The 23,811-nt window shown below is 39.4% G+C and overlaps 1 protein-coding gene across 1 annotated transcript in view; it reads left to right on the top strand.

The window, feature by feature from the left end:
* Positions 1-23,811, top strand: part of SPTLC2 (serine palmitoyltransferase long chain base subunit 2) — a 99,474-nt gene that overhangs the window by 16,286 nt on the left and 59,377 nt on the right. The window contains exons 2-3 of the mRNA XM_090271239.1: positions 5,831-6,025; positions 22,123-22,277. Coding sequence (XP_090127365.1) covers positions 5,831-6,025; positions 22,123-22,277 — 350 coding nt within the window. The remainder of the gene's footprint in view (positions 1-5,830; positions 6,026-22,122; positions 22,278-23,811) is intronic.

Below are 23,811 nucleotides of genomic sequence, written 5' to 3'. Positions count from 1 at the left end.
TGTGCTTCCAAAAACTATAGCGGGACAGACAGAATATAGACATTTTTGCCCCGGTTCCCCATGTTCTAGGCTGTCAACTCAGGAGTCTCTAAACTGTTGAATCTGAGGCAAGTTCCCCCTGGAACTCTGATAATCTCTGTATCACCTTTGGAATCACTCTTTTCTTGTCTCGAAAATAGTGCATGTTCACAGCCAAAATAGCCCTATGGTCTAGTGCTATAGGACCTAAGAATTCCTGGCACTTGCTTTGAAGCATCAGACAGTTCCACAAGGCTTGTTTTGAAATATACAAGTTTTCTGCTCTCATTTGCCCCTTTCCTCTACCTTCAGAGGTAACTACTTTCTTTTTAAATTGTTATTTATTGATTTAAGAGAGAGAAAGGGAGAGAGAGAATGAGAGAGAGACACGTTGATTTGTTGTTACACCTATTTATGCATTCATTAGTTGATTCTTGTATGTGCTCTGGCTGGGGATCGAACCACAGCCTTAGTGTATTGGGACGATGCTCTAACCAACTGAGCTACCCAGCCAGGGCACTACTTTCTATTTTAGCAGATTCTTTCAGAGTTTACCTCCATATTCTAACCAACATTCAGTATTGGACAGTCGTCGTCGGCAGCCGTCCGTCTCGAGAGACGATGGTGTAGCTTCTTAAGAGTCTATCTGCACCGCCGAGAATGGCTGTGCAGTCCGACTCGGGAGTGACATGGTAGTATCTGTCTCCTCCCGTGTTGAATCGACATCTTGCGATGACGCTGAAGCTACAGAGCCTGGGCAGGGTAATGTGGAGGGTCTGCTGTTGCCCATGCAGCAGACCCCCCCTCTCTTCGCAGCTGAAGGATCCAAGGGAAAGACGGAGTCAATACAGCTTGGGTTCAGGTGCGCCGCAGGAGTTGCCGGTGTTGACTACAACGTCAAACCGCCTTAGGGACTCCGGCTCCGGATTTTCTGTCGGGGTTTACTCCCTTAGCCTTTCCCCTGAAGAGGTATGCCGCAAGGCAGCGGAGGTTTTTTGGAGTCAGAGTTTTCCTTCTCTGATGTACCCTGACTGGAAGATCGAACCAGCGACACTTAGCTCGCAGGCCGACGCTCAATCCACTGAGCTAAACCAGCCAGGGCAGTATTGGACAGTAGTCATTGACTTATCACTATTAGAAGATTTTCACTCCTTCTAGGGGAGGATGTTTTTTTGAAAGACTGTGGCAAGAAGTTTGGTGAGATGCAGTTGGAGTCTTGGTGGCTGGGGACTGGATGGGAAGGATGTGCCCACTGAGGGAAGAGGCACTGAGGTTTTGTTTTTAAATTGAGGAGTAACATACATTAACTTAAGTACATAAAATATGCTAAGTCTACAACTCTATGATTTTTTAACTATGTAAACGGTGTCTCCAATATTTTTCTCAAGAGGTAGAACCATGTCCAGCCTTCTTGAAATTCCCTGGTGCCTCACAAGAAACTCTTGAACTAAGACATGAAAATTCATTGCTAGTTCCAGATGGAAGCCAGAAAATAAGGTGGAGCTGAAGGTGATTCCAGACTTGGGAGACTGGGTAGACTGGATGGTGATTCTGTCCAGCAGCCAGGCAATACAAGGAGGAGAAGAGGATCAGGTTTTCATCGAGGGAGGAGTTCAGATGGTGAGATAAGTTCAGCTTCAGACTTGTTGAATAGGGGATGTCTAAGTGGAGCTAAATAGGAGGCAGGTGGGAATATAAATTTGGAGTTCTGGGGGAAAGACTGGGGATTGAAATGTAGACTTGTATTTACTCATCAGCATGTCAAGTCCATTGGAGATTGAACAAGTAAATGAGGATTCTCTATAGTCTGTAGACTGAGATGACCTGAGGTTATGTTACTTTTATTAACTCTGTTTTAGTCCAGCTAGTGAATAAAGTCAGTGAGAAAATTTAGTTTAAACATTTAAAAAATAAAACTGTAAACAAAAATTCAGTAATACATACTGTTTGTTAAAAGTGAAAAATAAATTGGTTCAGAGGGTTATAAGTATGTATCCTTCTCCCATTCCACTCTCCACTCCAGTTTTTTGTGTCTCCTTCCAGATGATTTTCGTGCTCATATGTTTACTTTATGGTTTTATTTTTATTGTACCGCGCCCCATTATTGCTTTGGTTGGGAGTGCCTTTTCAGCTACTGTAAGTATGGTTGATGGCCTACAGGCATGCGAATAAAATGGCTTTTAGTTTGATTTTTTTGGCCTTCCCCTTGTCTTCTGATGTGTTTTATGGTGATGTACTTATAATCTTGACTGAAAAAGTTTTTCCTTTGCCTTCTTTTTTTTTTCTTTTTTTGCATTTTCTTGAAGAGTAATATTAATGTTTAAACCAGTGCATCTTGGTATTCACTGGTGCTCTTAAATCTCCCCTTGATTAATAACACTGCTAACAGTGTCACACTTTTGTCTGCTTAATGTGAGCAGACTTTTTTTAATTTGGAGGGAATGATATGCTTATATTTTTCTTGATGGCTTTGTTGACAGTGTAATTCTCAAGTTAGAATGAATGAAAGGCTCCTTAACAGCCCTCTTTCATGGTGAAATACACTGTATGAGTTTGTAGCCCATGTTTTGTTTAGAGTGAATTTGATCTCCACTCCAGTTGAGAACTAAAAGATATCAGATCTGGGTTCTAGAAATGCACTAATATTAATTATATAATCACTGCAACTTAACGCCTTCTATGATGGTACTTATTGTTGAAAGAGCAAAGAGCATAATGTGTATTTTCATTCATTTAACAAATATCCTGTAAGGTGCTACTTTCTTTAATACCAATAATACTAAAAGGAAACATAATTGAGTGCTTACTACTTGTTAGCATTTAATAAATGTCATACTGAGTGCTAGATATCCAGTAATGAGCAAAGTAAGCCTGGTGTTTTCCATTATAGAACATTGTATATGTGTAAGATGGTAATGTTGGAGAGTGCATTTAGCATCAGTACTTGAAAATCAGGTCATTTTGTTCTCTCTGAGTTCTAAGACTTTTTCACCTGTCAGAGGTTTGCATGTCAGTTGGCCTGTCCATTCTGACTTTGCATGATTACAGTGACCTGTGTTTTTCGGTCCAGCAGGCACCAAAGCATTGAATCCCGCTCCCTGGGGTCAGCTCCTGCACAGCAGCTTGTCCTGGCTAGTGCTCACAGCCAGTCAGCCTGAAGGCCAGTCCCACTCACTGATGTGCCAACAACAATCAGCAATCAACTACAGAAGAGGGCACACACAACCAGCACAAGGGAACACCCCTGGAACACCCATTTCAAGTGACTGGGGGTACTTCACCACAGGGCCCCACAGGGCACCTACTACATAAGGCCACCCTACCAAGACGGGGATGTAGCATATCTACTTAATATGTAGAAACAGATGTGCTTCAAATGAAAGAACAGGTGAAATCTCCCGAGAAAAAACTAATGAAGTGGAAGCAAGCAATCTATTAGATACAGAGTTTAAAACACTGGTTATAAGGATGCTCGATGAACTTAGGGGAGGAGTAGATGAACACAGTAAAAACTTATAGAAAGAGAGAAAACTCGCACACACACACACAAATGAAGAATACATTAGATGGAATCAACCGCAGATTCAGTGAAGCAGAGGAGTGACCTATGTTTTTGCCTGAGGCCACATTCCAGAAGTTCCTTCATAGTTGAATCTCAGTTCCTTAAAATGCATTTAATTTTAAATGTTGCTGTGATAGAATCACATAGTATTTAAAACCAAACTAATGATTTAACTTCCTTCTTCCTAGACAGTCCAACCAACTATATGCCTTTACTCGGTCCTGCTGGTTTGGGTGTGTCTCAAATCCAGGAGGATATCTTCTAAAGAGTTCCACCCACAGCATTCCTGGCATATAAATCTGCCACACATTTGTTAGACTTCGGAGCTCTGAAAATTTCCTCACTTTTTGCTTTTATGTTCAGTTGAGAGAAAATAAACAATTTCAGAGTTCAGGAGAATTGGGTACTGGTATAGCAAAATATTTTTAAATTGGCTTTTTAAAAGAATTGATTAGAATTATTTTTCTTGTGTTTTGAGTGCTTTTGATTTCCTTTTGTTCAGCTTAATAGCTTATGTGTTATATTGTTAATTTTTAAATAATTTTCTATTTTCAGATATTGGCTCATTTCTAGCTATTCTCTTCTAAACATATTACAACCTTACTTTTGCATAAAAATATTAAATATTGCCACAAACTTACATGCCTTTGGGAAAGAGATTGATGAAGACTTAAACTAGTTTTATAGTTTACATTAAAATCTTTAGGCCATCAAATTGAATCAGTACCAACAGATTCCACGTATCATGCTTATCCGAATGTCTTTCCTTTGTCAAATACAACTATATTTCCCCAGACTGTTCTGACTTGCAGTATTCAAGTAGCTTTCCCAAACTAGTATCAGGATACAATATTCTAAAATATATTTAGCCCTGGGGTATGTACATATATTAGTTTCTATTATTTTGTAAATTTTTATTAACTTGTTCTTATTAGTTTATATCATATTTCTGATCAGATTGTCTGAGAGGGCAAGAATCTTTTATATTCCTTTTGAGACTTTTTTTTAAACTCCAGTACAGGGCTCAGTTGAAAAATATGCTCCTGGTAAATTCTGATTAACCATCCTCACTATTCCCTCTTGTTTCAAATAAGATTAAAGTTAACACACAAAATGCTCTAGTGGATATTTTTCTGTAAAAGAAAACTTCCATTAAAATTGACCAAAAAGTAAAAAGCTTTAAGTTATGAGATCAAAAGTACAGTGGCTTGGTATCTGTATATTAAAATTTAAGTACCCTAAAGGATGAATGAACCAGTGATAATCTTACAGTGTTTGAATAGATACTTTGATGGAGGGGGCAGAATGATTTCATGATAGTTACTGACCACTGTAACAGTTTTTCCCTTGTGTTGGATTTCACTTACTGCTTTTATGTAATGCTGGACCACTCACAAAAGTAAGCATTTTACTTCTGTGCATAATTTATCAGTGTTATCATTAACAAGAAAGGCTGGTATCAACCACGTGTTTTCATAGGGACCTAATGCTGATATTTGGAATACTGTGGCTGAGTGGCTTTAAGAACATAAATCAATAAAACATTTATAAATATTTTATTCTAAAACTGAATTTACTTTATTTAAAAATTTTACTTATTAATTTTTAGAGCCAAGGGAAGGAAGGAGAAAGAGAAACATCCATATACGAGAAATACATGGATTGGATTCCTCTGGCACGCGCCCAACTGGGAACCTGGCCCGCAACTCAGGCATGTGCCCTGACTGAGCAGGCTGGTGCTCAGTCCACAGAGCCACACTAGACGGGGCAGAATTTACTTCTGAACACTTTCTCTTTGTTGATTTATATATATTTTTTCAGTTATGGTTTACATTCAATATTATTTTGTATTAGTTTCAGGTATACAGCGGTGTGGTTAGACAGTCATTACTTTACAAAGTGTTCCCCCCTATAATTCTTGTTTTCTTTATTAGAACAAAAGGAAAATTATATTCTCCAACCACAGTATTTTAGCATCTGTTTCATGAAATCAAATAACAATAGAGATCAGTTAGGCATTGTTCTTAGGCAGTCCCTCTCATGTTTTTCTTTGGTGTTCATCTGAATTATATGTAACTTATTTATTTTGAAAAACATTATGCCCTGGTTAGATCATACTGGGTCCCCCCCACCCCCACCAAGAGAATTCTGAGGGTATAATTATACAAATCTGTAATGACTGCTTAGATTTTTAAGTAGAAATTTCTTTCTTGGTGTGATTGAAACACGCATTTTAACTCTCCCTTTCAGATCCATCACGTTACACAAAATGGAGGACTATATAAAAGACCATTTAATGAAGCTTTTGAAGAAACACCAATGCTGGTTGCTGTGCTTACTTATGTGGGGTATGGGGTACTCACCCTCTTTGGATATCTTCGGGATTTCTTGAGGCATTGGAGAATTGAAAAGTGTCACCATGCAACAGAAAGAGAAGAACAAAAGGTAATTGTTAGAGGATCTTTAATTCTGTAAATGGAAGCCTTTTATAGAAATCTTGGTATTTTCACTCATTTTTTTTCTTTAGATATTTTGGTACACATTAAAATGAATATATTTCAGAGGCAGTTAAAAGAAAACATTCCACAAAGAAAGTTGAAAACAAGGCAAAAGGCATGGAGAAAATAAAGCATTCAACATATTTTAATTTTATTATCACAGGAGTCTGTTCCTATTTTATAAATAAGAATGCGAACATTCACAAGTTAAGTAAAATACCTGGTTTTGGAGCTGGTATGCGGACACAGGTCGGTGAAGTGCCAAAAGCCATGTTCTTTCTGTTCATAATACAATACAGTTTCCCAAGTTGTATCCACAGTCATCTGAAAAGATTGTGTTCTATAGAACTCATGATGTATTTTCTCATAGAGGCTTTAGACATAAATGCCTGGGTCACAGATCAGTTCCCCTCCAACAAGCAAGCCCTAAAGCAGAATGTGGCTGAACTACTGTGTTTATAATAGAAAACAATCTTGTGTTAGTAATGGTAAACAGAAGTGTCAGTGTTGTCTCTGGGGAGGAGGTCCTCATTCACTTCACTTTTCTCTGTATACATACCTGGTCTCAAAAATAAATACAGTTGGGGTGAAAATGCCTGATTTTACGGAAAAGAAACTTATAGAAAGATTCCTCCAGCCCAGCACATGTACTAGATTAGAGAAGGGAATCAGAAGTTAGATTCTTTTTATCATACCTCTCACTTTTGTAGGCTGTTAGAGGAGAGAGGCAAATGTAGTAGTAGCAAGAGCACCACTGAGAGAGGAGCCAGTGAACACTGAGAATGGATTGTAGTCACGTGAGGGCATCCAGAAACATGGGAGAGGAAAAGGACCTCTCCAGTAACTAGGAAGCCAAAACCAATCAGTATACTGATTGAAGGTTCTGGCCCTGGGAGAACTTAGAATCCAGGCTTTCTTCTCTCTCATCTCAACCATTCTACACCCTTCCCAGCCCCAGCACAAGCTGGCTCTCTTACTCATCGCCCTGAAATGCCTCCACAAGTTAATTTCATTAAGAAGTTGTTTTTTTTTTAATATCTAATACAAGCACAAGGCCCTGCATTTAGAACTTGATCCAGTTGGCTGAACTAATTTTTCATCATTGAAAACCAGAACAAATTAAAAACTTTGAATCTTTTTTTTCTACCCATGTACATCCCAGATCAGAGAAGGAAAACTCTGATTCCAAAAAACCTCCGCTGCCTTGCGGCATACCTCTTCAGGGGAAGGGCTAAGGGAGTAAACCCCGACAGAAAATCCGGAGCCGGAGTCCCTAAGGCGGTTTGATGTTGTAGTCAACACCGGCAACTCCTGCAGCGCACCTGAAGCCAAGCTGTATTGACTCCGTCTTTCCCTTGGACCCTTCAGCTGCGAAGAGAGGGGGGGTCTGCTGCATGGGCAACAGCAGACCCTCCATATCACCCTGCCCAGGCTCTGTAGCTTCAGCTTCACTGGAGAGGACACTCCAGCGTCATCACAAGATGTCGATTCAACACGGGAGGAGACAGATACCGTGTCACTCCCGAGTCGGACTGCACAGCCATTCTCGGCGGTGCAGATAGACTCTTAAGAAGCTACACCATCGTCTCTCGAGACGGACGGCTGCCGACGACGACGACGACGACATCCCAGATAGACTTTCTAGCAAGTGTGCATCCACAATATGTTGACTTTTTTTTTTTTTACACCCCCCAAGTATAGCTTACTTACTATAACTTAGAGCTTACTATACACTTCCTGTGTTGTATGATACTGCAGTTACATGTTTAGAGGCAATATTTTGCTACTAGGCTGAATTAGTGGCAGTTATGACTGATGGGAGCTAAAGTTTTATTCACGTATTCAAACTAGAAAATCTTTATCTACAGGGACCTCTCTGTCAACACACTGTAGAGACCTAATAAATGACATGTAGAAGTGAGGGTGGGAGATGTGCTGCTGACTGTGATGTAGAGAGCATTCCCGGCGAGAGGATAGTGTAGGCAAAGGCACGAGGAGTGTTTGGGAGAACCCGGGATGTGGGTGTATGAGAAACTGTGTTTCAAATGTGATACTAATAAGTTTGGTAGGCATTGAGGAGTCCCGGGCAGTTTTTGAGCCAGAGAAAGACCGCAGAGTTTGCACAGCTGGTGCTCTGTCAAGTGTCATGAATGGGAGGGAGGGAAGGCGGAAGGTGATTCCTCTGAATTACTTTTTAAGTGAGTTCAGCCTCTTTGGAACTTGTTTTGTGTTTCAGGGTAAACTGACTGTTTTAAGAACTGAAACTCTGTGTACTTTGTGTGAAGAAAATGGAATGCACAGATTTTTTTCTTAAGTAGTTTCTAGTTTTTTTGAAGAAACATTGACATTTTGAACTTATGGGCCTTTGCAAAGCTCTGTACAGGTAAATAGTTCTTGAATTGTATGCGGATTTAGAATAAAAAAGTAAACTTAGTAGCATAGAGTTAATCAGGAAATAATTCTTGGAGGAAGTAATAAGCAATATTACTTTTAGAGGGAAAGAAAGGATCATTAGCATTATGGGAGATTCTGTTTGTTTTCTGATGCTGGATTAGATGTAGTCCAGGATAGGCAAATTTTAGTGTTAACACTGGGAAGAGGTGAGGGAAGGTGCTTGCTTGGGATCATAAAATGCAAATATAACGCTGCCACTTCCTCGTTTCACTTAGTAAGTGGTGTTCATAACCACATCCTTATTTTCTTCCTCATTCCATTACAAAGGAGAGCCCATTTTAACTATTTATGCTACTTCTTATGAAACCAGAAAGCATATATTTGTGCTGCTTGTCACTACCCAGCCAATAAATAGAGACAAGGATTGACTCTGTGGATGCTTTCTTTATTCAGATGCTGGCGATCTGAGAAAACAGTGGGTTATGTACCTCTTAATCGGGTAAGAGTTACAGCCTGGTGGTGATTTTCCTCGTACTTCTCTATTTGCTTGATCAACAATTCTTTATCTGCATCAGATGTTCCCTCCCTGGAACACAGTGACTCAAATACCATCTCCATTGTTTGCAGACCCCTATCAACTATAGCTAAGACTAAAATCTTTAACTCTTTTGAGTTCCCTTATCAGTTGTATGTTGCTTTGGGTAGAACTGAATCACTTGGTCCTGTTAATGGAGATAGTTAGCATGAGTTTGTTCTATTGTATATATGTATTACATAAACTTCTTGGAATTCTTTGCTGCTTTATTCTCTATTAATAGTGCTGTTTTGGATGAGAATGTGTTTTTACTAGTCTGTGGTTTATTTCTTTTTTATGTCAGATGAGGCTAGTAGTCCAGAAACACGTATGTGATAAAGCAAAAGCTTGAATTAATGAAAATGTTTTAATGGATAGGAAATATCTAGAAATCTAAGGAGTAAATTATGGTAAGATGTTAATATGCATTTACTAAACTTTAAACTAACATTTTGCCTCCATTCAAAAATAGAAGGGGTAGGATGTGGGAAAGGACATTATATGTCCACATCCTGATATGTTTAATTTTCAAGATACAAAAAGGAATTTATTGAAATATATTCATAAGATTTTTAGGAGGATTTTATTTTTGACCTCCATCAAAAACTAGCTTACTAAGGATATTTTGATAGTTGTCACTTTAGCAGTATCTTTGGAAACTATTAATGTAGTTTAGTTGCATTATGTATTAAGATGGGGATTATCAATTGGTTTTTCTTTTTAGTTCTATGGATTTAAAAAGAACACTACTTTCCATTGTTTTGTGGTATGTGTGGAATGCAAGGCAGCAATTATTTTTTTTAAACAGCTTCATTAAGACGTAATATACATAGCATAAAGGTCACCTGTTTTAAATGTACAATTCAGTTGTTTTAACAGGTGTGCAGCTCGCACTATGATCTGATTTTTATAAAATTTTATCATCTGAAAAAGAAACGCAGTACCAATTAGCAGTCGCTCCTTCCTTTCCCTCCCCACCACTGATCTACTTTCTGTTTCTAAACATTTCATATAAATAGGATCATGCAACATTTGATCTTCTGTGTCTTGCTCTTTTCACTTGGCATGTTTTTCCTTTTTCCAGCTATTTTTTAAAAAATCCTCACCTGAGGATATGTTTATTGATTTTAGAGATGGAGGGAGAAGTATGTGAGAGAGAGGAAGGAACATCAGTGTGAGAGAGAAACGTCGAACAGTTGCCTCCCCACACACCCTGACTGGGGAATCTAACCTCCAACCTAGGTGGGTGCCTTGACCAGGAATCAGACCCACATCCTTTCAGTGCACAGGACGACACTCTAACCAACTGACCACCCAGCCAGGGCTGACATAATGCTTTTGAGGTTAATCCACGTCATAGTATATTTCAGTACAGAATTCATTCCTTTTTATTGATGAATCATATTCCATTGTATAGAGCAACCATTTATTTTTATTTACTCTAGGGATTTCTCACTGGATAGAAGCTATATCCAAATTAAACACTTTTTTTTTTCTTTAAATCCTCACCAGAGGATATGTTCTATTGACTCCCTTAAAAGAGAAGAGAAGCATTGAAATGAGAGCGAAACATCAGTTGGTTGCCTACTATATGCACCCCAACCGCAGATCAAATCCGCAGCTCGTTGGTGTATGGGTCGATGCTCCACCACATGAGCTCCCAGGCCAGGACCAAAATAAACCCTTTTAAGAGAATTTTGTAGTACTGTAACCATCTTCTCTTTTTGCACTAGTGAAATTACGAACTTTGCAAGTTGCCCTGTCACCTATAGGGCTTTTCTGTTTGGAGCAAGAGTGTAGCTCTTTTTAGCAAGATGTTTTTGTCTTGTGTATCTTTAGGCTTCACTTTCTTCATTCAGCTTTTCTTTCCATTCAGCCGTTTAGAACCCTTTTTTACCATTAACTGAGAATGTAAAAGTTTAAAGAACTGGTTTAAATTGAGTACTATTGGGTGTTAAACTGGTAAATTGATTTTAGATGCTTAGCAAAATGAAAAAATAAAGTTAAAAAGGGTCATTGAATTCATGGATTCCCTGAGACTATCCATAAGCCCTCAACAGTTCCTAGATCCCAGTTCAAGAAACCATGTTGAAGATATTAGGCTATATTTTGGTTTTATTTATGTTTCTCACGAAAGCATTTTGAAAATGCCATGACAGCTTTGGTAGTAAATAACTGAAAATGTACTGTACTTAAGTCTGGCTGTGCACTTGTAGAGCTTGTTAGAAATAACAGATGACTGGCCAGCAGTCTGCTCCTGTTTAATACACGTCCCGTTTTGACCATTAGGATGCTGATGAGTCAGCTTTGCACCAATTCGTCTTTCTTTACTAGATCATTCCCAGTAGTATAGACATGTTATTTCTCCATCATAAAAAAAAAAAAAAAAAAGACACCCTTTTCTATCCTCTACTGCTACATTCCTTTACTCCTACACTCCTTTTAGAGCAGAATTCCCCAACATAGTGTTATGGAGCATTTGCGAGCAAAGAGGACAGGAGGCAATTTAGAGACAAATTGATGGCGTTTATTTACCTGGCCAGGGACGGTTCTTCCCACCTTCAGATGCGGAAGATGGGAGAGCCGCGCTGCCTTACAGACTAAAAGGTTTTTAAAGGTTTCTAAAGGCAAAAAAACTAGACTCATGTCCTTGGAGTTGCCCAATAAAAGTAGTAGGTGGGAGAAACTACACATAGACACTTTCTAATTTAGAGGGGGCTTTAGCTGATAAACATTTAGTGCATTTAGTGCACTTAGTGCGCCTGGGATAGAGATAACAGCCAGGGTGAGCTAACACAGGGACTTCAGCTAGTAAATTCTTGATGCATCTGGGATAGAGATAACAGCCAGGGTGAACTAACAAGGGGGCTTCAGCTAATAAATTCTTGGTGCATCTGGGATAAGTGAGCAAAATAACTTGCCACTGGAGTAAGAAAGCAAAAATGGCAAAATAGCAAAAAAGTAAAAAATGACCTATCACAATAGCTGTTTACACTGTCTCACTTTCCACCCTTTACTGAGCCCACTCCCATCGGGTGTTTGCCCCCACCACTTAAGCTAAGCATGCTTCTCGGGGTCACCTGTGGCACCTGCAGTGCAGTACAGGACCGCGCTTTGCCTTGTTTTGGCCTGCCTGCAGCATTGGACACAGGATCTGTCTCTTTCCCGGGAACATTTTGTTCACCCGGTTTCCAGGAAGTTATACTTGCCTGGTTTGTGTTCTGCCTTTCTGGCTGTTTTCTCTCATTCTGTCTTGCTGGATCCTCCTCACCTGCCCAGCTTCTACATGTTGATGTGGGTGCGGCATCTGTACTCATTCCCTTGGTGATTTCATCCGTTGTCATGGCTCTCCATACTTTCTGTTTGCTGATACCTTCTGAATTTCTATCTCTAGCACTGACTAAACTCATTGAACTCTAGACCTTTTATCTAGCTGCCCACGTGACACCTCCATGTAGGCATCTCAACCTTTACGTGTCTAAAATTGACCTGACATGCCCCCCAACCAGCAGGCTCTCTTCTCTATCTCTATGCGTGACAGTTCTCATCTGCCAGATGCTTAAACTAAAACCCTTGGAGTTATTCTCCATTCTTCTGTCACATGCCATGTGTGGCCCATCAGCAAATCCAGACCAACTGCTTGTGACCAACCTCCATTGTCACCCAGATGTCATCTCCTGCTGCTTAGCCCCTCACTCCCCTGCGGGTGTACTTGCTTCTCACCTGATAGTATCTTCCAGGTACTTCTTCCAGAACATATCAGGATAATTCTCTCGCTTCCTTTTCCTCCTTTATTCTACCCTGGCCACCCTAACTAAATTTTAGCATGACTTCAGCATTTTACCTCCTCCTTCCTTGTTTGATTTTTGTTTCCATTAGCACTTTTCACTAACATGCTTTATACTTTATACATTTTTCTCATTTAGCACCTATTGTTATCTTTTTATTTACTACTCTAGCACCTAGAAGAGTGCTGGGCACATATTAGAAATTCCATAAATACTTAACATGTAAATGGTATGGTGAGTGGTGGTAATAATAGAAATACTGAGTTTTTTGAAGTATTTACAGTCAGGGTTGTGTGTGTGCACACGTGCACGCATTACACAAAAGCACACACAGACACATAGATGACTCAGTTTTAGATGTAGGGAAAACAAGTATGTATCTTTAATCTTGAAATCTCATTTTATGCCTTCATGGACAGCATAGAACAGAAAGGAAGTGGCTTCCTGTCTATAGCATTAAAAACAGGAAAGAACAAACAATAGTATGACTTATATGAATAGTAGGGAAAGCTCTTAATTATTTGTGGTTCAAAGATTTTAGTCACCAGTCTTAACAGCCTTTCACAGATTTTTTCACTTAGTTTTCTTCATTAAATACAAGCAAAGACAACATTATTGGTTTATAAAATAAAATACTCCTAGTTGTATAATGATTTTTAACCATAGAATGACTCCAGTTTCAACACTTCTTCAGGCAGAAGTTATTTGGGATTTTAAAATTCTCTTAGTTTAAGTTTTGAAACAATTTTGTCATGTTTCAGCCATTTCTACCTATATCTTACTGAATTACTTCCTTCTGTAGTAAAGATGTTGCCATATTAGAAATTCAAGCACTGCAGACCTTTTTTTCACTAGCCTGTCTTTGGTATAGAATCTTCTCTTTATTATCAGCAAATGTCTTGAAATATTTCCACAGTACTCAGCTTTTCAGAGAAAGCGTCTTTGCCATAGGAGCCATAGTCCTTTTGGACAATAGACTCTGGAGTTTATCTGGAGACATTGGGAAAACTCTAGATTTGCAATCATAACGTATGATATCCTATCCTCACACCACACGGCATGTGAAAACAAATTCAGCTTTTACTTCTCTACCTCTGCTGTGGTGTTATTGAGTTTTCAGTCAATTGTGGTGGGCAGAGCTGTGTGTGTGCATGTAAACTGGCTGAAACATTAAATGTAAGATTTTCACTAATTGAATTTTCTTGTGGAGGAAGATCACTTACTGATTGGAGAATCTGTACATGTCATTGCTCCAAACCATTGCTGAGTTTGATAATGCACATTTTATTTCCAAACTTGTATTTTCTAAGAACCTTTACTTTCTCACATCTCACCTTCCCTTCACTGATGTTAGGCAGCATTAAAAGTACACTTTTTATTGGCCAGTGAGGGTGCATTTTTTGAGAAGAAACCAAGTTTTGGTTACATACCTGGTAATTTAGTGACAGCGACTAGACGATTCAGAATCTAGTTGGATTGTTGATGCCAGGCCCAGTTATGCTCCTGCTCATTTCCCTTGTGCTCGTCATGGGAGACTCGTGTGTGTGCCCTTAGCAGCAGCACTGCAATGTTACACATCACGGACGGCCAGCTTGATTGCCAGTAGTTGAAAGTGAGTATTTTACTGTATGCCTGGAGCACACTCTAATAAGGAAGAAGGGGCAGAGTCACTGAAAGTAATAGAACACTTTTTCTTTTCTAGTAGCTGTCGAAAGGTATGAATAGATTGGATTTGAGATTGAATTATTTCTTGGTTTATTTTTGTGCTGCTTTGGTTTCTTTTTTGTTTGTTTTTTAGGAAAAATTCACATAACTTAAACTTAACCATATTAAAGTGTACGATTTATTGGCATTTACTACATATACAGTGTTGTGCAACCATTTCCTCTGTCTAGCCCCAGAACATGTCATCACTCCCAAAGGAGACCCATGTCCGTTAAGCAGTCACTGTCCATTAGCCCCTCCCCAGGTTCTTGGCAACCACTAATCCGCTTTCTGTCTCTATGGTTTTAACTATTCTTGATATTTCATATAAATAGAATTATGCACTATGTGACTTTCTGTGTTTGGCTTCCTTCGCTTACGTTTCTGAGGTTCATCCGCCATGTGGTATGTATCGGTGCTTTTTATGGCTGAGTACTATTCCGTTGTATGGGTATACCACATTTAGTTTATCCATTCATCCATTGACGAACACACGGATTGTTACCACCTTTTAGCTGTTGTGAATAGTGCTGCTATAAACATCCATGTAATTGTTTAAATATCCTTTCAATTCTTTTGGGTATATACTAGAAATAGAGTTACTGGGTCGTGTGGAAATTCATGTTTACCTTTTTGAGAAACCTCCGAACTGTGTTCCACTGTAGCTGCATCATTTTACATTCTGACTATCAATGTATGAAGGATTTTCTTAAGATCTTACAGTTGTATTGTATACTTTATATTTAAGACTTTGATTCATTTTAAGTTAATTTCTGTATAAGATGTAAGGTTTAGGTCAAAATTCTTTTTTTTGTCCAATTGGCTCAGCAAGAATGTTTTTTTTAAATAAGTATGCCATTTAAAAGGAGTCTAAATACCACATACTCTCATTTGTAATGTTTATTGTTCCACCCTGTTTTTCTTTACTTAACCAAGTTTGAATAGAAGCAGCAAGCTATTTCATGAGTCTGATTTGTTCTTTAAAGACTTTTTACTGATTGCTAGAGTTCATTTACTTTGACATTTTTCCCCTTCACTAGGTACAGTAGGTCAAGGGTGGAGCTTGAAATCATTTTGATGTTGAGAAGGCACTGAAACATTTCTGAGCATGTTTTCCAAAGTTTCCATCCAAACATGAAAGCAGTGACTGTGTGCTTGAAATTTTCATTTTTGAGAGAGGTTTTACCCTTTCTTATATCGAGATTTGTGCCCTAGTCTCTAAAATAAGTAAAAGTTACTAAGTTACAACTGGGTCCAGTTTGGAATAGTGCTGGAGTCTCAGTTTCATCTAAATCACTGAATTGTGACTTCATCAGATTTTATTCTTTTAATGTATAAAATATAGGTAGTAACTGATTAAATATTTATTTCTCAAAAATAATCACAGAGCATGTTCTTTTCTTTTTTCACTGTGTGGTTGCCTCTCACGCTCCCCCAACTGGGGACCTGACGTGCAACCTAGTAATGTACCCTGACTGGGAATCAAACCAGAGACACGTGGTTCGCAGGCTGATGCTCAATCCATTGAGCCACATCAGCCAGGGAGAATGTGCTTTTGAAACAGTCACATTTCAGTGGAGTAAACCAAAATCACTGAAGGTTAGTCAAGCCAACAGGGAATTAGGCACTTAGAACATTGAGGAGGGTATGAAGCAGTGAAGTTCGGGCCTCTCTCCCCTAATTAAGCAGCAACCCCAAATTAGGAAACTGGTCCTGCCATGAGTACTACTGTTCCTGCCACCACAGCCAGCCTCTCCTCAACCACAGAGCCAGTGTATAGGTAGGAATGGGGCATCTAGCTGGTGCTGCCATCATGAAGTTCTGTTAGAGCTCGTCTCCTGCACAGGTGTAAAATGGTGGCCTCTGTCTCCCACGGGGAGGATCCACATCACATCCACAGCCTTATCATAAGGGTATCTGGGAAATACCTTTTTCAACCTTCTGGTTTCAGAGAAGATTTCAGACTTAGCAATAGCACAGAACAGGAGACAGTATAGCATTGGAGTTAGGAGCACAGACTTTGGAACCTAAAGACCTGGATCAGTTCCTGGCTTTTCTTTTGACTGAGTCCCTAACTGGGAAAGTCATTTTGCCTTTCTGAAAATGATAGTTTCTGTAAGAGGGTACAAGAGAAAATATATTCAAAGCACTTGGCAGGACATACAAGTACTCAGTGAATGAGAACGCTTCTTACTACCAATGTGATTATTCATCATCTTTATTATCATCATTTAAAAGTATTTGTACATCCGTGTTGGCCAGAATTGCTCTTAACAAACATTCATGGTTGTTCTAAAGTCAACCTCCGTAAGTGGTAACACCCAGCCTTTTCCCCTTTTACCTTAAGGCCTACATGGATACTACAGTATATGGTACTTATTTACTTTAAACAATATAGGATGTTTTTTAGAAGACTCACCTAAAATAGGATTAAACAATAAAGAGTATATTCCTTGGCTAATTATTGAGATGACCCCAGACTACTTTTGGTAAGATGTTCACCAATCCCTAATTAACAAATCCGTGGATTTGATCTTTTCTCTTTGAAGCTAATGGCTAGAAGTTACTTAACTGGCGAGTTCTTCAAGCCCACCAATCCAGAGTGTAATCTCAAATGGTGCTAATGTAATGAGGTTTGTGAAGATGTTCAGGAGAAGTACCCATGATGAGAGTGCATCCTTAAGGCTTGAGATTGATTTTGTCACTGCCACTCGCCTACCAGTTAAGCACTCTTTTGGGCAAGCATCCCTGTAGAGTACTTGTTATACTGTATTGTGAGTTTGTGTGCCTCATCCACTGCACTAAGAGATCTAAGAGATCCTTGGGAGTGTTGAGCTTTTCTTACCATTTGTATCCCCAGTACCTGGTGTAGTGCCTGAAAAGTGCTACTCAGTAAGTGTTCAGTGACTAAGCAAATGAGGATTAGCTTGGCCCTGACTGGAATCATTTCACAGTGACCAAACTGAGGAAGAAGAAGAGGGGCATAGGAAGTGAGATGGACGGATGGGGATATGGAAGGGGGGGGGGTGAAGGTAGGAATTAGTGGGGGTGTCATTTGTTGGGCAGAGAGAACTGTTTTGTTTGCTAATGCGGCCTGAGACTAGCCAAGAATCCAACATATATTGAGTGTTCAGCAAAAGGTATTTGAATGAGGGAATGTAAAGGTAAGTCCTGTAGTTTAACCCTAGTCCTACAGTATTTAAAATGTATGAGATATTTTTGGAAACAAACATCCACGTTACCTAGAACTGGAACCCCAAAAAGTGGCCTCCTCCTGTCCCCTTTCTTACTTCATTGCGAGGCTGCAGGGAGTTTGTTAGCTGCCCTTCAGCTCTCCCTACCTAACTTTAACTGCATTTAAAGCTGCTATCCTGGAACTTAGCTAGGGGGTAGCGGGAATCCTCTCTTCTACAATTCCGCCCCACCTGCTTTTGTTCTCCTAACTCTCCCAGTGAGTTTGTTCCACTCTTGGAGACTTAATTCTTTTATCATGTAATGAAAGGAAGAGGTGGAACTTGCTGACCTTGGCAGTCTCTGTTTAGGAAATTGGAACCCATCCCTTCTTTACAGACAGCTTTGTCACTGCTTACCCAAAGGTCTGCCTCATTCTAGCCTTTTTCTGTCTTGGAATTTGACAACCCTAGTGGTAGCTAGGACCAGACTTTCTAAGTTTCTTTTGATGCTTATATTGTAGAATATTGCTCTCCGTTGCTAATAAAAATTTGTGATGAGAATATTTCTCTCAAGTATTTGAGTTAATACCTTTAACATTAATGTGCAATGTTTAGAAAGGTTATAAAGCTTATCCTATTGAAACAGTACTAAGGCTTAGAGATAAGATTTTTGTTTTTTTCTTTGGAAAATAAATCCATGGTGAATAATAGTCAAAGGAAAGTCCTTAATTAAAATTTGGATGTCTCTTCCAATTTTTATTCATCATATTCTTTTTTTTTTTTAACAACAGAAATTTATTGTTTCATGTTTCTGGAGGCTGGAAGACCAAGGTCAAAGTGCCAGCAGGGTTGGTTTCTGGTGAGGCCTCTCCCTGTTTCCAGACGGTGCCTTCTTACCGTGTTCTTCCATGGCCTTTTCTCTGTGCATGTGCGCTGAGAGAGCAAGCTCCGGTGTCTCCCTCTTATGCGGTTGCCAGGTCGTTGGAGCAGGGTCTTGTTACAGAGCAAAACAGGGTTCTTTCATGTGGTACCATGGTGTAAAACCCAACAACTAGTGTTGAGTGTTAGAAATAGTAAAAACCGAAACCAAGGAAGCTGAGATGCAAGATTTATGAAGAGGAACCTGCCGGGCTGTCTCAAAGGAGAGAACAGCAGTTGGCGTACAGGCTGACAAGGTTTTAAAGGGAGGAATAGAGGATGACTGGAACAGGGTATCAGGATGCCTAATGATTGGTTTGGCCTGGGGGTAATGGCAGGAACAATGGGTTGAGTCTGGGAACAATGGTGGGAACAGCAAGGCACTTGGTGTTCTGTTGGGTATGTTGTTCGGGAGAAGGTACTTGGTGATTTATTGGGCATGTTGCTGGGGAGAAGAATAGAATAAGGGAGTAAAAAATTTTCTACCTCCTACTGGTGCTTTGCAAGATTTGAGGAACTTTTCACTGGACTGCTCAATAGTCATTGTGGTTTTTACTTCCTGCTAATCAACTTATTGGGTGGGGGTTTTTGAGGCTCTTACTGAACCTAAGATTGAGGAAAACAAGTGTTTATTTACAATATTCCAACCTGGGTTGGGCAGCGAGCACTTCAGCTCTCTGCCACAGGACCCAGCACTTCTCCTGCTCCCCAAAAGGCTAGAAGCCAAAAACATGCCCAGAAGTTCCTTATCCCGTATCTGTCAGCTCTCTCCTTCAGGATCTGGGGTACAATGTCATCAGCCTCCGTATAACAGTCCAGGAAAACATGTGCCATGTTGCACTGGATCGTGCATGGTTCTCTCTTTGCCCTTTTCAAAGCTGCATGGATCTCTCTTTCCTGCTTGCAAACTGCATGGTTCTTCTCCTCCTCTCTGCCCTCTTCCCCGACCCCCCCCAAAATGGCTGCCACCTTATTTTTAAATACCTGACCTTGGCCTGTGACGCAGTGGGCAGGGTAACTGGTTCTGACCATTCACAGAACCTTGCGCAGGCCCTGCATGCTCTTTCCTTACCATTCCATAGTCAAAACCCTCCCATTTCCTTGGGGCCTTGGAGGAACCAAAGCCGCTTGCATAACTAAGACCCTAGCTACCAGCCATAGATATGCAAAGACATCCTGAAAGCTGACCCCCCTCCTCCATCCCCCAACCACAGTCTCTGGGAATTTGTGTGTGTGTGGGGGGGTGATCTGCTGTGTAACATTCTCACCCTTATATCTCATTTAACATTAACTACCTCTGTGAGGCCCTGTCTCCAAATGTGGTCACCTTGGGGTTAGACCTTCAACATAGGAACTTTAGAGGAGCAGGGATGACACATGGTTTTGTTCTGCTAGATGTGAAACATGACCGGCTGCACGTTTTGATGTGTGTCATTTGATAAAAGTTGAGAAACAATGGATGTCAAAGGAAGATTTTGAAAAGAAGTTTTTGCATAGTATTAAGATCTTAAAATATTGGTGGTATGCAGTTACTTGTCATTCATCCTGAGGCAGATACTTTTCTGTGCATACAGCTCATCAGTGACTGTTCTTTGGGTGAGTCTCCATTGCCAACTGTAGCCTAAAATGCTGATTGGGAAACAGCAATTTTTCCTCACATGGGACATGTGAAACCTGCTTCCTGGTTTTAGACTGCAGCTCCCATGGTAGAGCCTGGTCATCTGATTTCATGACTGTAGGCAGCCTCCTTTCCCTGCTCCTGCATGTGTGTTTCCCTCATCCTCCACTGGCCTGGTGCACTCTGCTCCTGCCCCACCCCTGACCAGAACTCCCTTTTCACCAGCAGGTTTCTACAGCCGACTGGTCTGTTCTTACCCTGTCTCTCTTTCAGCTGAGGATCAATGGCCAGTTCCCCCTGGGTTTCATTTCCTTCTTCCTTCTCAGCCACCTGGGCTCATCCCTTCTTTGCATCTTCTACTCTTCCTTTCTTCTGGGTTGTTCCATCCACATTGCTCTAGTTCAGCACTTCTATTTATTTTTTAAAGTTATTTTTCAGCAGTCTCGTCATGGCCTCTTCTGTATATCTGTAGTTATAGGGCTTCTCTTCAGCTAGATTTCAGCGAATGCTCAGTGGTGGTGGTTTTGTAGTTTAAATGTAATTTTGATGTAGTCATGGGAGGAAGGTTGACCAGAAGCCTCATTCATCATATTCTTGCTGGAAGAGGACACTATCAAAAGGCACATACTATTTAAGTAACAAATTTCCAATTGTCATAGACATATCATTTATAGATATTTTCTCTTAAAGAAATGTAAATATTAGAACCAGTTGCAAGAGAGATGGTATCAGGTACTGCTAATTCCTAAGAGTACTTTCTGGCTCTGCTTGGCTTTTGTAAACAAATTTTATCTACTGTGAGCTTATTTAGTAGGCACTTTAGAGTTCAATATCATAGAAGGTTATTAATTTTAAAGTTTCCTGTAGAGTCTTCTTTAGCAATGAAGATCTTTTAACTAAAGTAAGACAGACTTTGAATGTCTTTGATGAATGTATTTTTCTAGATTAATTTAGATTGGCACCAAGCCTGGACCTGAGGGCTGAAGCTCGGTGATTTTCTAACTGTAGTAAACTGTAGTGCAGTTTGTTTTTTTGTGCCTTTGTTTTACCCTTTACTTTCAAGAATTAAATAGATTCTGTGTGGTCTGGTCATGTGCATTCTAAGCAGTGGTCAAACCACATGGTACATGACACATAATTCATTCATTTTAGCTCCACTGTGACTTTATTTTTTACAGACTTAATTTTAGTATAACAATTTCATGGAGGAAAGAAGGGCTTTAAAGTCCATGGTCATGGAAATTCATTTTGAGAATCTTTTAATATATATATATATTTTAATTTTATAAAAACTCTCATCTAAGGAAAGAAACAGGCAATAGGGGTCATTTTATAAGCTACTTCTTAGTGTTTCATCTTTATCATTTTTCTTTGAACTTGTTTCATTTTGATCCTTGAAAATGTGCCCAGAATGGGATCTTACTTTTGGAATTATTTTTCTTGTTTGAAACTGAAATTATAGGGGTTTTTAGGGCATTTCCGCACATCAGTATTTTACTTGGGGTAGCAGGACAGAAGAGCAGTCTTTTCGCATTTATTGGGAAGGAAAACCATTTAATGACAGAATGTACAACCATGTTTTATTTTTATGAGACCTGTTTTATTAAAGTCTTAGGCTCTACATTTATACAATCAGATAATTATTTGTGACCGTTTCTTATAGGTTAACCATCAAAGCTCTGTGACTTTTACCTGATTGAGTTGTTTTAAAATAAATAGAACTTAGGCCTTTCAAAAAATGTTTTCCATATCTGTTAATTCAGTATAATTAATTGACCTCTCATTCTCAAGTGTTCTTGCAATATGAAAAAGGGAGTTGTAAAGTTTTAAAAATTAACTCAGTTAAGTTTATGGTATTTCATCATTTGTTGGCAGGACTTTGTGTCATTGTATCAGGATTTCGAAAACTTCTATACAAGGAACCTCTACATGAGGATTAGAGACAACTGGAATCGACCCATCTGCAGTGTGCCTGGAGCCAGGGTGGACATCATGGAGAGAGAGAGTCGTGATTACAACTGGTCATTCCGGTGAGTCTTGTTGGGAAAATGATTTCTTAACAACAAAAAAGGAACTTCTTTTCTTTTTTTACTTCGGAAAATATCCTGTTGCAAATTTGAACATATTTTGTCAAAACAGCAGAAACTGAAAGTACACTACAATACAGCATGGTTATTTTTTTTGCTATGTTGTTCATTTTTATTGAGATATTTAAAATACTTGATACTGTGTTGGGTTATAGTTGGAAACAGAATTTGACCCAGTAAAACAAAAGACAAAGAACTGTCCTTTCTGTTAACACCTTTTACCAGAATCAAGTATCTGAATGTATTTCTAGATACTTGGATTTCTCAAATGATTCAAGGGTATATGGAGTGTTTTTACTTAAATGAATTGAGTATTTTAGAGAACTTTTTATATTCATAAAATTTTATTTTGTTGTTTAGATAAAGTATTACATGATTGCATTGTCATTTTTTATTTTTTACCTGAAAACAACAGTTATTTATTTTCACAGATCTATAGGTCAGCTGACTAATCTAGGCGGGGCTTGGCTGGACCATCCTGCTTCAATGGATGACTGTCTGGGGCTCAGGCTCATGTTCAAAGAAGCTGTTCTTGTGGTGATAATAGGAGCTATAGAAGCACAGGAGTCTTTTTTTTTTTTTTTTTTTTTTTTTTTAAGACAAGCAGTACAAATAGGTTGAAAGTCCCCCATGACAACTTAACACTATCCCTCTGTAAATCCACTCCCCTATAAATCCTCACTCCGCAGAGGTAACCGTTGTTATCAGTTTGTTGTATATTATCTCTCCAGATGTTTTCTGTGAGGCAGTGTATGTCTTAGGGTTATACACAGGTAGTTTCTCGATTTACAAAAATGGCATCATACATAGAAATCATATTACATCTTGTTTTTTACTTATTAATATATCAGTAACATCCTTCTCATGTATATTCACAGCAAGCTCATAATTTGTAGTGGTTACTTAGTATTCTACAATATTGATGTATGTAGTGTATACATGCAGCTTAGGCTGCATCATCCTATGTTAAAAACTCCCAAATCTCAAGTTAAAAGATCAGCAGTTTATTTCTTGTTCCCATTCCATGGGCCTCTGAACCATGTCATCTTCACTTGGAAGACCATACTGAACTTTCACAGTTTGGAATGTCACTGGTTTGTATGCCTGGGGAAGGGAAGTGGTCAATTGTGTAGTGCCTCAGTGGTCAGTTAGGCAGGCATTGCATTCCTGAGTCAAAGAGTCTGTATCTTTTTTTTTTTTAAAGAATTTATTTATTTATTTTCAAAGAGAGGGGAAGGGAAGAAAAAAGCTAGGAGACATCATTGTGTGAGAGATACATCGATTGGTTGCCTCTCGCACACCCCCAACTGGGGACCTGGCCTGCAACCCAGGCGTGTGCCCTGACTCGAAATGGAACGGAGGACCTTTTGGTTCACAGGCTGGCACTCAATCCACCGAGCCACACCAGCCAGGGCGAGTCTATATTTCTTTTACTGAATAAGTCCTACCAAACTGCCTTCAAAAAAAGGACTGACTG

Source organism: Furipterus horrens, unplaced genomic scaffold (assembly GCF_987537825.1).
Source record: "Furipterus horrens unplaced genomic scaffold, mFurHor1.1.pri manual_scaffold_3, whole genome shotgun sequence".
Taxonomy (NCBI): domain Eukaryota; kingdom Metazoa; phylum Chordata; class Mammalia; order Chiroptera; family Furipteridae; genus Furipterus; species Furipterus horrens.
This window is presented reverse-complemented; position numbering and strand designations above follow the sequence as displayed.